The 18,680-nt window shown below is 35.8% G+C and overlaps 1 protein-coding gene across 2 annotated transcripts in view; it reads right to left on the bottom strand.

Moving 5' to 3' along the window:
• The window catches only part of RTN4IP1 (reticulon 4 interacting protein 1), a 52,063-nt gene that overhangs the window by 21,761 nt on the left and 11,622 nt on the right, over positions 1-18,680 (bottom strand). For both annotated transcript variants that reach the window (XM_037843530.1, XM_037843531.1), the window contains 2 exons: positions 9,781-9,829; positions 73-209 (listed from right to left, as the gene is read on the bottom strand). In XM_037843530.1, coding sequence (XP_037699458.1) covers positions 73-209; positions 9,781-9,829 — 186 coding nt within the window. The remainder of the gene's footprint in view (positions 1-72; positions 210-9,780; positions 9,830-18,680) is intronic.

The raw sequence follows: 18,680 nt of genomic DNA, 5'->3' as shown, positions 1-18,680 counted from the left end.
CCAAACTATCTCAGGCCTTCATTATCAACTGTTGTTCCCACTTTCCCAATGTGAACATATGCTAATACATACGGTTTTAAAGATTTCAACTGTTCTTCTACATTTCCATACTTGTAATCAATTACATCATCTGCCCCAAGCTTCCTTACAAGTTCACTGGCATCTTGAGAGCAAACTGCTGTCACTTGAGCACCCCATGCTTTCATTACCTGCCAAAAAACAAAGGAGGGGAAAGTGGGAAACTGACTGCATTGAAAAAACAACAAATAGTTGGCTTAATCTCCAGAGAACTTTAAGTGCCTCGTTTTCAAAAACTACAGGAAAGCCATCTGTCAGAGACCAAAAGAATGATAAAACTTTTGTTCACTTAGAAAATCCCAAGAAATAAACTGTACTTTCCCTGGACAAGACAGCTAGTCACCTTGTTGCCATGAGGTTATAACCAACCCACTTAGAGAAAGGCTCATGCCCCACCATATCAGAAGAGACAACAGGTGAAAGCCTCAAATTTATTGCTTTCAGTGATGACAAAAGTAAATGGCAAAAATCAATCAATCTTAGGTTTTAATATATTGGAATAGCTAAAAGTAAATACCTGAATCTACCAAACTCCAACCCAGTAGCCTTGAATCTTAAAGAAGATTGTATAACAATGTAGCTTACAAGGGGTAAAAGTGTGATTGTGAAAACCCTGTGTGGTTTTTCCAGTGTATGGATGGATGAGTAGAAAAATGGGGACAAAACCCAAATGAAAAATAGGGTGGGATGGGGGGGGGTGATTTGGATGTTCTTTTTTTATTTTTATTTTTTATTCTGATTCTGATTCTTTCTGGTGTATGGAAAATGTTCAAAAATAGATTGGGGTGATGAATACACAACTATAAGACGGTACTGTGAACAGCTGACTGCACACCATGGATGAATTAAAAAAAATCAATCAATCAATCTTGTCTTGAGTATCACTTTCCTAAACTTCCTTAATATAAGTTGCAATGGTTCATAGTCTTACTTAGTCTCTCACTTTTAAAAAACAACATTGGTCAAGGATTTATACTCTTGAAATCCAAGAGGAATTAAAACATTTTGGAGTGACATTTATTATGTTTTGGAGTGAATTTTATTAGGTTTATGGGCTGAAAACAAAAATACTTGAGTATTATGACATGTTACTTTTAACAGCAAGTCCCAACTTAAATTATGTGAAGGTATAATTCAAGATCAATAGCTCATGTGTGACCATCCTTTTCCAATCTGTATATAAAAAAAAGAAACTGTTAAGGAAAAAGGAAGTTACATTCTAAGCACCTACTCTTAACATGCATTTTCTTAAACAGTATAATGCATCAGAAGAATGTGTCACATGTTGAAACAGTGATTGTTTTTTCCTTCAAATGTCTAGATTTTCCTCTCCCACTTAGAACTATCCAGCATCTTGGAACATTGCTAAAAGATTTTAAAAACCGCTTTAGTTTTAATTTTTTTCATTGTAAAATAAAACACAATATAAGTTGGATACCACCCAGATCAAGAAACAGAATGCTGGCAGCCACTACAGCTCTTCCATGCCCTGTCCCAACACAAAACCCATCCTCCCCTGATAAGTAATCATTATACTGATTTTAATCACCTCCTTGCATTTAAAAAAAGTTTTATCACCCAAATATGCATTCCTTAGACACTATAGTTTAGTCTTGCACATTTTTTAACCATGATATGTTGAAGTCTCTTTCAAACTATGGCTCCTCATCAATCCCTTTCACTTTATAATTTATCTGTGTAAGAGCCTGGGCCATTTGACCTCCACAGTCTGAAATTGCTGATTGCCCATGCAAGGGATGGTTCCATATGCTGCTCCATCTTCTGTATGTCCTGCAAATTGGCAGATGAATGCAGAGACTGTATCACACTCAATTTCAATCATTTCAGTAAAACTGTGGATAGTGTCTGACAAAACTATAACAGGCACATAAAGTCTGGTTGTTGCTCTTTTTGTGATCCTGGAAGGTGTCAATGCATACTATATCCATTTACTGGGGGTTGCAAAATGTGATATTCTGATTCTATCTTTTCTTTTTTCCTTTAGTAGTTGGAATAACTTTATAGAGAAACACTTCCCCTAACATTATGTGGTTGCCCAGCAGTATAGCTCATATAGGAAAGACAGGACAGATGCTTAATTCTTTCCCTTTTTCAGTTTACAAGACAATAAATTGGTTCCCTATCATCTTCCCAAAGTGACCACTTTCTTTTTTTAAATATCACCATGAAATCATGGATTTAAATCATGGATTGAATCAAGAGTTTCAATTCATTGCAGTTATTGTTATTGAAACTCAAATTGTCAAGCTGGCTCCTGAGTCCATTTAATATGACAATTCTAGTCTCTTTTTAAAAAAGAAATTTTTAGAGAAGTTGTAGGTTTTACAGAAAAATCATAAAAGTACAGATTTCCCATACAGCACTCCCCCTCACAGTTTTCCCTGTTATTAACATTTTGTATTAGTACCTTTGTTACAACAGATGAAACAATACTACTCTATTTACATGATTATTACTATTATATAAAACATAATATTGACTATGGTTCATAGTATACATTAGGGTTCACTTTTTGTGTTGTGCAGTTCTATGGTGTTTTTGGTTTTCATTGTAGTAACATATATATAACCTAAAATTTCTCATTTTAACCACTTTCAAATATATGATTTATTGGTATTAATTACCTTCACAGTGTACCACCATCCATCACCCCTAAGAGAAACTCTGTACCAATAAAGCATTAACTCCCCATTCTCCACCCCAATCCCAGTCCCTGGTAATGTGTATTCGAGAATTCTATGAATTTACATATTCTAATTATTTCATATAAGCGAGATCATATAATATTGGTCCTTTTGTGTCTGGCTTACTTCACTCAACATGGTGTCTTCAAAGTACATCTATGTTGTCACATATATCAGAACTTCATTACTTTTTTATGGCTAAGTAATATCCCACTGGATATGTATATCATATTTTGTTTATCCATTCATTGGTTGATAGACACTTGAGTTGCTTTCATGTTTTGGCAATTGTGGATAATGTTGCTAGGAACATCAGTGTGCAAATATCTGTTCAAGTTTCTGCTTTCAGTTCTTTTGGGTATATACCTAGAAATGGGGGATTGCTGAGTCATATGTTACTTCTGTACTTAACTTTCTGAGGAACTGCCAAACTGTTTTCCACAGTGGTTGTACCAATTTACATCCCAACCAATAATGAATGAGTGTTCCTATTTCTCTACATCTTCTCTAACACTTGTTATTTTCCTTTTTTTTTTAAATATTAACCATTCTAGTGGGTGTGAAGGTGTATCTCATTGTGGTTTTGATTTGCATTTCCCTAATGGCTAATAATGTTGAGCATCTTTTCATGAGCTTGTCAGCCATTTGTATGCCCTCTTTGGAGAAATATCTATTCAAGTCCTTTGCCCATTTTAAAAATGGGTTGTTTGACTTTTTGTTGTTGAACTGCAAGAGTTCTTTATATATTCTGGATATTAAACCCTTATCAGATAGGACTTCCAAATATTTTTTCCCACCCTGTAGGTTGCCTTTTTTACTACCTTGTTAATGTCCTTCAATGCACAAATATTTTTAATTTTGAAGTTTCATTTATCTATTTTCTTTCGTTGCTCATGCTCTTGGTGTAAAGCCTAAGAAACCATTCCTAACACAGAGTTCTGAAGATGTTTCCCTATGTTTTCTTCTAAGAGTTTTAAAGTTTGGGCTCTTATATTTATGTATTTGATCCATTTTGAGTTAATTTTTGCATATGGCATGAGGTAGGGGTCCACCTTAATTCTTCTGCATATGGAAATACAGTCTTCCCAACCCCATTTATTGAAGACACAATTTTCCCAAATGAATGGACTTGGCACCCCTGTCAAAAATTGATTGGCTATAGATGTGAGGGTCCTACTAGTCTTTGATAGCTTCCTTACTATTTCATACATTCCAACCCATCACGTACATTTTTGGCTCTAAAACTGGAATCTGCCATTTGTTCGAAGCTCTGTAGTAAGAAATGAAATTTCAAGAGATATCTTTATACACACACACACAGACACACACACACACACAACCTTTTGAGTTCAACTGATACTTCAATTCAAATTTTAAACCACAAATATTTTACTTAACCTGCTATATCTCCTTTCTTCTATACATAGAATCCTGGTTCTTAAAGACACAGGCGATTACAGAATTAAAATATCTCGTTAGTACTCATTTGTTCTATCACATTTTACACATATAACAGTCTCTGAATAATAATAGTAATACTGTGACCAACATGATTATTGAAAGCATTATAATAATTTTAATATATGCCCTATTTTCCCCCTCTTTTAAAAAATAGCTGTACCATAGCTATCTTGTCAGGGCATATTGCTGTTACACACTCTACTCTTCGCTTCAAAGCCCTCATTTAGTTTTAGTTCTGTAACTGTACATTTAATATTTACCACCAATCTTTAATTCAATGTCTCTCTAGTCATCAGTTATCTAAAGCTCATTCTCTAATAGATACCTCAGAAATGGATCAGGAGAACAATATTTCCCAAGTTCTTACATGTTGATGATGTTTGTATGTGTCCTTTATATTTGAAGGTCAGTATTACTGGATATAAACTTTCGGCTCGCTCTTTCCTTGAATATCTTAAACATGCTACTCCATCATCTTCCTGACATTAAAGCATCACTGTCAAAAGGTCTGATGATAGAGGGTTCTATTTGGGGTGATGAAAAAGTTTTGGTAATGGTTGATGGTGACAGCTGTATAACATTGTGAATAAAATTTACATTGTGAATGTAATGAAGGCTATTGAATTGTACACAAAAATTGATTGGTTAAAATGGCAAATTTTGTGTTATATAAAGGTTATCACAACTTTTTTTTAAATTTTAAAAGTATGATGATATTTTTATTTCTCTTATAAATCACATGTTCTTTTTTCTAGATGCCCAAAGGACTTTTTTTCTTTTTCTTTAAAAATCAGTAGCTTTACTAGAATACTCTTGGTATTGATCATTCTAGGTTCATAAAGTATGTGATGTACTCATTCAATATGTAGTTTCAAATCATTCAATTTCAAGAAAGTTTCTCAAATTACAGTTTTTAGTGTTTGTTCTATGACCTTCCTGGGTGTCTTCTTCAGAGACTCCTATTATCCATAAATTCAATCTTCTTTGCTCATCTGTAATGACTGAATCTTTATTTCCTCCTTCATTTCTTTAGTATTTTAAAAATTTTCCCATTTACACATTCTATTTCTGTTACTGCAGTACTGTGTTGTGTTTATTTGCTATTGAGCTCCTTCTAGTTTAGTCTTCATTACTGAAATTATTTTTTTAGTTTACTTTTACTTTTTTCTCTGAGGTTTTCTAATTCTGATTTATTTTGTTCTTTTATGTGTTGAATCATATCTTTAATTTCTTTCAGCTTCTTTTAAAATTATAGGTTACATCTTGATATGTTTTCTGGGCACATCTTTGTGGCATCCTTTCATTGTCTGTAGATATGTTATTCTCCCTGTTATTCTTTTTTCTTAGATTACCTTTGTTCAGGATTTGACCTTAATATTTTTCTATTGTTTATTTTATTAAAGTATTTTTATCGTAAAACATCACACAGAAGAGTGCATAAAATCTACGTGTATAGCTTAAGAAATTATTACAAAAGCAATACTATTGTAACCACTGCTCAAGATTCAGAACTAGAAAACCACCCACACTCTTCACTGACCCTCTTCCAATCAAAACCTCCTCACTCCCTTAGAAGTAATAATCACTATTTGGACTTTTATAATAAGTAACTTTTTTTTTCAATAAAGAGTTTTACCATCTAGGTAAGCATCCTGAAACATGATTTTTGAATTTCATTTATTCTTGGACATCATTAAATGGAATCATCTAGGCTGTACACTTTTGTATCTATCTTTTTTTACTCCACATTCTATTTATCAGATTCATCCATTTCATTGAGTGCAAGCTGTAGTCTGATTTCAAGACTGCATAATATTCCAGTGTATGCATATATCACAATTTACTTATCCATTTTATTGTTGATAGATATTTGGGTTATTTCCAGTTGGGGGACAGCAATAAGAATAGTCCTGCTCTGAAATTCTAGTACATATCTTTCGGTAAGCAGGCTTGCATCTCTCTTTATAAGTCATATTCCTAAGAGTGGAATCGTTGAGTCATCATGGGGCAGTTTATGTTCAGATTCAGTAGATAGTACCAAACGGTTTTCCTAAATAGTTGTACTAATTTAATACTCTAACCAGCTGGGTATGATATCTCTTTTCTTTTTTCCTCCCACTTTTACTCCGTCTTTTCCTTCCCTCCATTTGTTTAATCTTTCAACACACATTTACTGACGCATTTACTGGACTAGGCCCTGGGTAACTAATGGTAATTAAAAAGAAGTCGAGGCATATCTCTCCCAGGAAACACCACTGCCACCCTCAATTCAGTTGGCAGTCTGATGGGAAGCTCCCTGCACCATCTGGCTCTTCAAAAGGTTGGTGATGGGATCTGGGGAGAAGTGTAGCACCTAAACCCATCCTCCCTGGAAACTGATGCAAAGGTGCTTACAACCTTCCATATTGGAGAAAGGCCGTCTCCTTCCATATTGAAAGAGGCTTAATCAAGCCCCTCCCCAAGAAGCCATCATATTAAACCATCCGACCACAACGGGAGCAGCAGCTGGGTCCCATCCTGTTCCTGGAGACTACAAGCACTGGTTGTTTTATGTGTGTGGTTTTGTTTTTTTTGTTTTGTTTTGGTTTTTTGTAAAATGCATATAACATAAAATTTTACCATTTTAACAATTTTAAAGTGTACAATCCAGTGTGTTGTCTGACCATCACCACTAATTCCAGAACATTTTAATCACCCCAAAAAGAAATCCTGTACCCCATTAAGTAGTTACTCTCTATTCCCAGCTCTCCTCAGCCCTTAGTAATACTAATCTGCTTTCTGTTTCTATAGATTTGTCTATTCTGTACACTTTATATAAATAGGATCCTATGAGACCTTTTCTGTCTGGCTTCTTTCACTTAGCATGTTTTCAAGGTTCATCCATGTTTTAGCATGTATCAGTACTTTGTTCTTTTTCATGGCTGAATAATATTCCCTCATAGGGATATATCCTACTCTGTTTATCCACTCATCAGCTGATGGACATTTGAGTTGTTTCTACTTTTGGGCTATTATGAATAGTGCTTCTATGAACATTTTTGTACAAGTTTTTATTTGAACACCTGTTTTAAATTCTCTTGGGCATTATACCTTAGAGTAGAATGGCTAGGTCATACAGTAATTCTATGTATAACTTTTTGAGGAAACTCCAAACTGTTTTCCAAAGCAGCTGCATCATTTTTTCATCCCCACCAGGAATGCATGAGGGTTCCAGTTACTCATCCTTGTCAACATTTGATAAGTCCTTTCAATTTTAGCCATTTTTATGTGTGTTAAGTAGTATCTCATTGTGGCTTTAGTTTGCATTTCTCTGATGACCGATGTTGAGGCATTGTTTCATGTGATTATTTGCCATTCATATATCTTCTATGGTGATGCATCTGTTCAAATCTTTTTCCCATTTTAAAAAATATGTTGATTGTCTTATTATTGAGATGCAAGAGTTCTTTATAAATTCTGGATACCAACCTTTTATATATGTTCTACACACATTTTCTCCTAGTCTTTGGCTTGCTTTTTTGTTTCCCTAGCAGTACCTTTTTTTCTTAACAGTATAATTTGAAAAGCAAAAGTTTTTAACTTCTATGAATCCAATTTATCTTTTTTTCCTTTTATAGTTCTGTTTTGGTGTTTTTTCCTAAAAATTCTTTGCCTAGTCCAAATTTATAAAGATTTCTCCTGTTTTCTAGATTTATAGTTATAGCTTTTACATCTGCTTCTATGATCCATTTTAAGTTTATATATTGTGTGAGGTAAGGTTCATTGAGGTACATTTTGTTGCGATGAATATAAAATTATTCCAGCACCATTTGTTAAAAAGACTCTTATCTCCCCTCTTTGAAATGCCATGGCACTTCTGTCAAAAATCAACTGACATTGAATAGGGAGTGAGATCTGGTGTGTCTGTACAGGTTAGTATGAAGCCCCGATATATCCCAGAGTAATCTGGGCAGAGGAAAAAGAAGAATTTGTAAAGCCCCCTTGAAGGACTGGGGAAAACTGTAGAAATATTAAATGTAGCCCCCTGGGGAATAAATGATATTCTCGCAAACATTGGGAACTACCATTTTAGTAGACTGAGCCCTCCATCTTGGACTTGCCCTTATGAAGCCTGTTACTGCAAAGGAGAGGCTAAGGCTACTTATAATTGTGCCTCAGAGTCACCCCCAGAGAACCTCTTTTGTTGCTCAGATGTGGCCTCTTTCTCAAAGCCAACTTTGCAGGTGGACTTGCTGCACCCCCCCACCTCATGGACATGACTCCCAGGGGTAAAAATCTCCCTGGCAACGTGGAACATGACTCCCAGGGATGAGTCCGGACCTGGCATCGTGGGATTTAGAAAGCCTTCTTGACCAAAAGGGGGAAGAGAAATGAAACAAAGGTAAAGTTTCAGGGGCTGAGAGATTTCAAATGGAGTCAAGAGGTCATTCTGGAGGTTATTCTTATGCATTATACAGATATCCTTTTTTAGTTTTTAGTGTATTAGAATAGCTAGAAGGAAATACCTGAAACTATTGAACTGCAACCTAGTAGCCTTGTTTCTTGAAGATGAGTGCATAACTATATAGCTTATACCATGTGACCGTGTGATTGTTGAAAACCTTGTGACTCACACTCCCTTTATCCAGTATATGGATAAATGAGTAGAAAAATGGGGACAAAAAAGTAAATGAATAATAGGGGGGATGGGTTGTTTTGGGTATTCTTTTTTATTTTTATTTTTGGAGTAATGAAAATGTACAAAAATTGTAGTGATGAATGCACAACTATATGATGATACTGTAAACAACTGATTGTACACTTTGGATGATTGTATGGTATGTGACTATATCTCAGTAAAATTGCAAGGAAAAAAACCCAAAACAAAACAAAAAAAGATTTATTATTTAAGACTGTCAAAATTCAGAACATTTATATATTTAAAACATTTATTGATGAACCAAAAAAAAAAAAAAAAAGAAAATCAACTGACCATATATAAGCCTATTTCTGTCCCAATGATCTAAATGTCTATCTTTATATCAATTCCACACAATCTTGATTACTGTAGCTTTATTAGCTTTATAGAAAGGCTTGTAATCAGATAATGTAAGTCTTATAACTTTGTCTTTTTCAAGATTGTTTGGCCACTGCATTTCCATATACATTTTAGAATTAGCTTATCAATTTCTACCAAAAAATCTGTAGAAATTTTGATTGGAAACTAATAACGGTTTTTGACATTGACATGTTTCCTACCAAATCGCAAACTTTCGTCCACCTGCGCTGCCCGTGGTCTTCCTCCCTAAAAGCTTGCCTTACATTTGTTATAGAGGACACTCAACACACCACTCATATACTAAATCTCTGGAAAGATTAACAATCCCTTCTAACTTGGAAAATTTTCCTCTGAAAAGACTAAGCTGAAATTACAGTGAATTTACTGGGCCTACCTTTTTTTTTCAGCTTTTAAGGGAAAATAATTAAGAATATGTGAGTTTACAAATTCATGTAGACATTAATCTTCCTCATTCACAGGATAAGGAAATTGTTTTACCTGTATAGCAAAAGTACCAACTCCGCCTGAAGCGCCCAAGATCAAAACACTGCAATGCAAAAAAATCCACAGTCAATGAGAGTCTTAAACAAACAAACTGGATAAATAAAACAGATTATCTCAACATGTAAATGGGAAAGTCTTTCAGCTTCCCAAGATTAGGTCACACAAGGATTTTATTTTAGGTTCACTAAGAAGCTATAAATGCTTAAAAGTTAGAAATGCTAAGAACTCTTTACCAAGGATTTGTCTGTAGTTTTTAAGTAGTTCAGATGGTTCCTGGTAACATCTGTCTTAAAATTTTTCTAGGCTAAAATTACCATAACTTCCTCTATACGTGAGGACCTGGGGCCCTTTTTAGTGTGTGAGTAGACTCAGTTGCTCTCTACAAAAAAAATCACATTCCTGACTAAATTCCTGTCAGCATGGAATAAACTCTTCTGTTCAGACATGTCCTGTCAAGCTCACCAACTTTCATAAATGGAAATCAATCTTATCCTCAATTTGGCTGCCTGGTAAAGCAGATGAATCTGCCCTATCAGCACAATCATCTTTGTGCTCCATGTTTTTACCATGTTTACTCACTGTAGCCCTTCTACTGGTCCTGAGGTGCTTTGGCTAGAGTTTATGGATGACCTGGGGGTGGGGGATTGTGAACCCTCTGAAACTGTGAATTTCCTGTAATACCATGCAAAATATATTTGTTGTGATTATGCATACGTGCAGTGGGGAGGAGAGGGACCCAGACCTATCATCAAATTCCCAGAGAAGTTTGTGACCTGGAGTAATAAGGGTTTTCCAGAGAAACAGAACTGGCAGGATATATATAGCTATAGCTATATGTAAATATTAAGAGATTTATTATAGGAATTGGTTTGTGCAACTATGGAGGACTGGCAAATCCAAATTCTGAAGGGCATGCTGCAAGTTTGGAACTCTGAAGAATGCTTTACTGAATTTCCCAGGAAAAGCTGGCTGGTTGAAGTAGAAAGAAATTGTACTGACTGCTGAAATCCTCAGTTCTCCGTTAAGGCTTTCAGCTGATAGGATGAAAGTTCACTCATTGCTGAAGGCAAGCTCCTCAGTTGATTTTAGATGTAATCAGCCGTAGATGTAATCAGTCATAGACACAAATCAACTGACTAACGATTTATATCCACAAAATATCCTCACAATAATGATCAGGCCAAACTGACACCTGAATTTAACCATCACATGACCCAGAAAAGAATCACTGGTCAAGAATCATTGCTTTATACACGCTCACATTTTATTCTTGGATTAAGCAAATCCTTCAGAGAATTGCCTAGGTGGGCTGCATGGTTTCAGATTCCCAGAAGAATTTTTTACTTACTGCACTTTGTTGTTATGCTATCTATCTAGGCTGAGGGACATAAAAAGCAACTCTTTTTCTCACAAGGACAAATATTATATGATTTCTTTTATATGAAATACTTAGAATAAGCAAATTCTTAAGATGGGAAAGCAGAATAATGGTTACCAGGGGCTGGAGGGAGGGGAATATGAGGAGTTACTGCTTAATGGGTATGAATTTCTGTTTGGGATGATGAAAATGTTCTGGAAAGAAACAGTGGTGAAGGTTTCACAACACTGTCAATGTACTTAATGTCACAGAATTGTACACTTGAGAAAGGATAAAATTAGTTTTATGTTATGTATATTTTATCACAATAAAAAAATGAAAAAAATAACTTTTTTGTTGCGTGATGAAAAAGTTTTGGTAATGGATGGTGGCGATGGTAGCACAACATTGCAAATGTAATCAATGCCATCACATTGTATACATAAAAAAAAAAAGGGTTATGCTTTGATGTTTGTTCCTATGTTAGCTAAGGAGTTATTGCTGAGGGAATTCTTCCTGTCAATTCTCTTTATGCATGCCCATGGAAAAACATTTTTCTAAGGACTCAGGGGTGGTAGCTGTGCTTCTCATTAATCTGTAACTGTAAATTGCATAACTGCGCCTGTGAGCCACTCTTTGACTTGGCTGATAAAAGTGCAGAAAATTTTGGTACTTATCTCTAGCAAGTACAGTGGACTTTGGAGCATGTATTCTGCCTACAGTATTAACCCTAGTTTCATTTCCATTTTGTTTTTTTTTCTATCTTACCCAAATCACAGCAGGCTAGTTGTCACCCTTTTTCGACCTTAAAAGTCACCTCAAAATTTCTGAACCAGCTGTTTGTTCCCCCTAAAATGAATACCAGTAAACATAATTAAGAAAATCTTTTCTCACAAATGTTTTTCATAGAAGAGTTGCTTTTAACTTCACAGAATTAAAAATTGTGAATAAAAGACACTAAAGATCAACTCCTCCAAAACTCTTCAATTCACACATTTTACAATTTTATACAGTTTCAGTAGTTCCCAAATGGGGGAAAAAAGCACTAAAACTACTACTTCAGGGATACATCCTAAACTGAATTCACCCATGAAATATTTTACCCTCCTATTTTTGTCCATTCTGATGGAAATGTAATTAGTCAAAATCTCATTTAAGTTCTTCCACAGTCTAATCTTTATCTCAACTCTCTGACTTTTCCTCTATTTCCTGAACCAAACTCTCCACAACAGAAATCTGGTCCCCTCAATCACCAAGTACACTGGACCACTCCTCCAGGCTCTGATGCCTTCACCATCTGCTAAGCCCTCCCTTTCTTTGAAGGCCCACGTCTAGTCTTCCTCCATAATACCCTTGAGCCAGCCCCTGTACCTGAGATCTATGCCACACAATTGATATTTGGCATTTGTCACACTGTTAACTTCCACACATAAATCCTACTTCAGAAGCCATCCTGCAAGCCCTTGAGGACAGAGACCTCAGACTGTGCCCAGCACTGGGCATATAACCCTGCATTTAACGGGTGTTTGCTCAATGTTTTTTTTAAATTTTTTTATTGTGGAAACATTAAATTTCCCATTTTAACCTCTTTTAAGTATACAATTCAGTGGTGTTCATAATATTCACAATGTTGTGCTACAATCACCACCACCCAATATCCAAACTTTTTCATTACCTAGAACAGAAACTCTGTTCCCAGTAAGCATCAACTCCCTATGCCCCCTCTGTGATGGTTAGGTTCATGTATCAACTTGGCCAGATGACGGTGCCCAGTTGTCTGGTCAAGCAAGCATGGCCTAACCATTACTGTAAGGACATTCCGTGGCTGGTTAATAAACCAGAAGGCTGGTTTATTAAATCATCAATCAATTGATTGCATCTGTGGCTGATTACATCTACAATCAACTAAGGGAATGTCTTCAGCAATGAGAGAATCCAATCAGTTGGATTTAATCCAATCAGCTGAAAACTTTTAAGGGAGAAGAGAGCACTTCCACTTTTTCTTCAGCCAGCCAGCCTCTCCTGCGGAGTTCAATAAAGACCTTCATTAGAGCTGCCAGTTCGCAGCCTGTCCCATGGAATTTGGACTCATGCATCCTGCCCTATGGAATGTGGACTCGTACATCCCAACAGCTGCATGAGACACTTTTATAAAATCTCATATTTACAGATATATCCTGTCGGTTCTGTTTCCCTAGAAAACCCTGATTGATAATACCTTTCAACCTCCCTGCCCCTAGTAAACTGTATTCTACGTTGTTTCTATGAATTTGCATATTCTTGTAATGTCATATAAGTAGAATCATTCGATATTTGTGTCTGATATTTCACTCAACATGATGCCGTCAAGCTTTAACCACATTATAGGATATATCAGAATTTCATTCCTTTTTATGGCTAAATAACATTTCAGTGTTCAAATATACTACATTTTGTTTACCCTCTCATCTACTGATAGACACTTGGGTTACTTCCACCCTTGGCTATTGTGAATAATGCTGCTACAAACAATGGTGTACAAATATCTGCTCAAGTTCCTGCTTTCAATTCTTTTGGGTACATACCTAGAAGTGGGATTGCTAAGTCATATGATAATTCCACAGTTAACTTTCTGAAGAACCACCAAACTGTTTCTCACAGAGGCTGTACTATGTTATATTCCCACCAACATCCTTGTCAGCACTTACTATTTTCCATTCTTTTTTTTTCTATTGGGTAGGAAGTAGTATCTCATTGTGGTTTGTATTTGAATTTCCCAAATGGCTAATGATGTTGAGTATCTTTTCATGTTCCTGTTGCCGCCTTTGGAGAAATGTCGATTCAAGTCTTTTGCCCATTTTTTAACTGGGTTGTTTCCAAATATTTTCTCCATTCTGTAGGTTGTTTTTTTTATTTTCTTGATAATGTCCTCTGACACACAAAAGTTTTAATTTTGATGAAGTCCAATTTATTTTTTCTTTTGCTGCTGATGCTTTTGTTATAAAGTCTAAGAATCCATTGCCTAATACAAAGTCCTAAAGATATCCCCCAATGTTTTCTTCTGAGTTTTATGGCTTTAACTTTTACATTTAGGTAATTGACCCATTTTGAGTTAATTTTTGTATATGGTGTGAGGCAGGGGTCCAATTTCATTCTTTTGCATATGGATATCCAGTTTTCCCAGCACCATTTGTTGAAGAGACTATTCTTCTCCATTGAGCACTTGGGCACCCTTGTCAAAAGTCAGTTGGCCTAGATGTGAGGGTTTATTTCTGAACTCTCAATTCTATTCCATTGGTCTATAAGTCTGTCTTTGTAGCAATACTGGTCAATGTTTCTTAATTTTCAAAATCATTCTAATTAAAATTATATCCAACAATAATGGCAACAATTACTACTCACCTCAAGTGAGTACTACTCTCCTGGCTATTTTTAAGACTTCATTAAGTAAAGAAAAACTTGAAGTTAATTTCTGATTCTCTCCCTGAGAATGCAGGATTGTGAAAACACCAGATATAATGGTTGCTTAAGGACCCAACTGCAGTCACATCTCTGACCTCATTATTGTCAGCATCTCTTCCCCCTAACTCGTGGTCCAAAGCAGCCTCATTACCTCAAATAAAAAAGTAAAAATGTGTTTCACAGCAATGCTTGGCAGAAGGAGGAGTGGTTGTGTAACAGCAGCTTCAGTTCCTGATGTTGCCACTTGATGGCGCCTCCAAAGTACAAAACAAGTACCAAACTGGCCCAATGAGGCGCTATACAGTTATCAGCTTGTGAACATGCAATGGGGATAAATCTTTCTCTGGTTTTGCAAACTCCATGTTTTGTGCAGACTCACCTAGTGTCCACATTTTTCTTCAAACAAAGAAAGTCAGTAGATAAAATAAATTTGCAAGTCAACAAGAAGTCAGTTGGTCAGTTTGAAGTCCTGTGACTGAACAACTATTCTTCTTTTTTAAATCATAGTTTTTTATTGTAGAATACAACATATATACATAGAAGTAATAACTTTTCAAGTGCAATTTAACAACTAGTTAGCAAATTTCAAAGAATATTATATGTCACAATTCCACAGTTTGTTATTCCCTTATTATGAAATATAACATATACACAAAAAGGTAATACCTTTCAAAGTATGATTTAACAAGTAGATAAATAGGAAATTTCCAAAGTTGTTATGAGTTATAGTACCACGGTTTCAGTTATTTCCTTATTATGAAATATAACATATATACAAAAAGGTATAGCTTTCAAATTACAATTTAACAAGTAGCTACAGAACAAATTTCAAAGGATGCTATGTGTTACAGTTCCACCATTTCAACTCTCTCCTTCTAGCTATTCTAATACCCTAGCAACTGAGAAAAAGAAAATCATATAAAGATTCAATATTCATAATCCTTTGTTAAATTCCATCTTGTCTGTTGCTACCCCTTCCTCTAGTTTAATCACTTTCCCGATCTTCAGGGATGTCTAGGCAGTGACCACGCTAACCTTGAACAACTATTCTTATTGTATTCTCCAAAGCACTCTCAGTGCAAAGGGAAAACACTGCTATTCCTTACCCACAATGGCCCTTCATTTAAGTACTAAACATGGGAATACTTTTTATCTGGCTTGCTATAAAGGTCACACTATATAGTCAAACTTTGTAAAAGCCTACTTGTTGCAGTGAATAACTACGTGCCATATTGCTTATTGGTTTATACAGAGCAAGTGCCCAGGATATACTCTGTATGCAAAAGTGCTATAATTAAAAATTGTCAAGATTTTAAATTACATTCCTCTCTTACTTCCTAAGCCTACATATAGAGCTTCTTTTGAAGTCAGTGGGAATTGCCCTAGTGGCAGATACAGAAAAAAATGGGAGAACAATGAGCAATTGTTATATTACTTATGTATTACTTAAACTCCAAAATCTAACTTATGCCATCATTTCTGCCCAGACTCTGAATTCTCCCTAGATGTACTTCAGGGTACTAAAGCAATTTCAGCTTCTGTTCCATGACTGAGTTCACTTTTTATTTGCCATTTGGTTATCTAAGCCCTCTACAATCACATTTTTCATTATTATTACAATCTAATGAGGTAGGACATCAACACCTTAACTGCCTTACAAATAAAAAATATATGAAACACACTACAAAACAGCAGGAGATCCAGAAGTAGGGAATCATCTTTCAAGTCTGCATATCCTGGTTTAGACCCAGAGATCTCTGACTGCCAGGGTTGGGTAGCTTGAGACCTGGATGCGAGTCCCAACTTTCTCACTAACTGAATCCCCTAGGCCTCAGATTCATCATCTATGAAACGATGATCATGGAGATGTACTCTAGGAGTCAATGAAAACAAAGAAGCAGTGTTTTCAATCTAAATTACGTGTATCAACCTTTCTAACAGAAGTCTATGACCATCATGATCTCCCCCACCCCATACCAGTTACTTGTGGGGGGAAAAAAAGCCACATCACAAGATTAGAGTGCCTTCTATTAAATTCTAATAGAAAAAAAGCAGATTCAAATTGGGTTGAAACAAATGGTCTTCAAGAGAATGATGCTGAAAATGTATATTCTCATTTTTCAGTTTCATATACTAATTTTAAATCTGAGGGGGAAAAAACGGGTGAAAGTTAGCAAAGTATCTCATAATATGCTAAGTTTACTCCCTAAAGTGAGTAAGAAACTTAATCAGAATGTATGGAATAATAGAGCTACAAAACAAATTAACCAAACATATCAATATAGCCTGGATTTGTGTGTCCCCTTCTCCTAAGTGTCTATAATTCATGTAGACTTTCCCCAGTTTACAGAAGGGTTCATGTGTGAATTAGTTGCTTGGAACTTTAAACACATTTTCCCATGAAAACAAAGCTACTTGTACATCTTGACAAAGTGCCCAGGGCAGCCTTTTATCAAGTTTACTTAACCATTAATGGACCAAGAACCTCATACACAGTATAACAATGGTTCTGTGGGAAAATGTATTCAGAATTTCAACGAGGGATACAGGAACGCATCTCCCCAAAAGGGCTAGGCAGTGGGAACCATCCCAAATCACTGGTTCCTTCAATCTGGCACAGGGAGAGAGGAAAGGAACACTTACGTGAGCAACAACAGGATGGATGATAAAGAAGTAGCATGGTCAGAGGAGGATTTACCATGGAATTAATGAAGCTTAAGCTTAGGGCCTGTCATTTACACAAGCCTGAGAAGAGTGTTTTTCTTTTCCAGCTGCTAAAACAAATACCATACAATGGCTTGGCTTAACAACAGTAATTCATTGGCTCACAATTTCAGAGGCTAGCTTTTCTTCCTCCCAGGGTCAGTACCTTTGGCTGGTCAGCAATCTTTGAGGTTCTTGGCTTTTCTGTCATTTGGCAATGCACACAGTGACGTCTTCTCCTTTCTCTTCTGGTTCCACTGACTTCCAGCTGTGGCTGCTCCCTGTGGCTTCTCTTCTGTGTCCAATTTCCTTTGCATATAAGGACTTCAGCCATTTTGGAGTAAGGCCCTCACTCATTCAGTGTGGGCACACCTTAACTAATAACATCTTCAAAGGTGCTATTTATACCCACAGGACCAGGGCTTGGGACCTCAACATGCCTTTTTGGGAGAACATGATTCAATCCCCAACAAGGAGCCCTAGTAATATGTTGCAATGACATATGTTTTTATAAAATTTGCAAATGTAAAGAATGCTAATCACAATCAGTTAAGATTACTGTCTCTTTCCACTCCTACACTCCCTCCATCATGCTTCCCCTCTTGTCAGGTGGCACTAGTTTCAGCTAAAGGAAAGTCCTTCCTTTTTTCTAAAATTAGAGAAGTTATAGGTTTACATAAAAACCATGCAGAAAATAGAGTTCTCATATGCCCTCCCCCCTAGTATTAACAGCAGGGAAATAAATTTGGATATTTGTTTGCTATGGGTTTAATGGGAAATATTTACATGGCTCATAATCACTTCTGCACATAATTAAGTTATTGCTGGTTATCCTGGTTTAAGAATGTCTTCCAGGAATATGCCTACCTCCCATTAAGTCGACTCATAGAGATATCATAATGCAAAGCTCAGAAATTTTATTAACACAGAGTATCATGGGCACCCAGTACTGGAATATGTGGGTAGTAAAGGAGAAAACAAGGTTTGAAATGTACATAGCTAGAAGCTAGTCTGTGGAAATTCTTCCAATCAAAAGATAGGTAAAAATTAAAATATACCATTGTAAGAAATTCATCAATAGCAAACTAGTTATTGAGGATTGTCAATTAAAATGCATATTTTAGGCTTATTCACTACACAATAAAACTTGAAATGCCCTGAAGTCTTACAGCTCATAAATGAAAGAAACTTGGAATACATGTTCTCAATTCAATAACCATCCTAAATTTTTATATGACATGTAAAACAATAAGTTGTGAAGTGGAAGGGGAGGAAGCAGAATATGAGAACGATGTCAAGTTTTGGTTTAGGGTAACTCACAATGAACTGACATTAGGAATGTAAGAGAAAGAGTTGGGGTGGTAGTCAGTGGATCTTTCTTTGCACGTTGAGT

The sequence above is a fragment of the Choloepus didactylus genome, chromosome 7 (assembly GCF_015220235.1).
Source record: "Choloepus didactylus isolate mChoDid1 chromosome 7, mChoDid1.pri, whole genome shotgun sequence".
NCBI classification, from domain to species: domain Eukaryota; kingdom Metazoa; phylum Chordata; class Mammalia; order Pilosa; family Megalonychidae; genus Choloepus; species Choloepus didactylus.
Note: the sequence above shows the minus strand (reverse complement) of the source record. Positions and strands in the feature narration are given on the sequence as shown.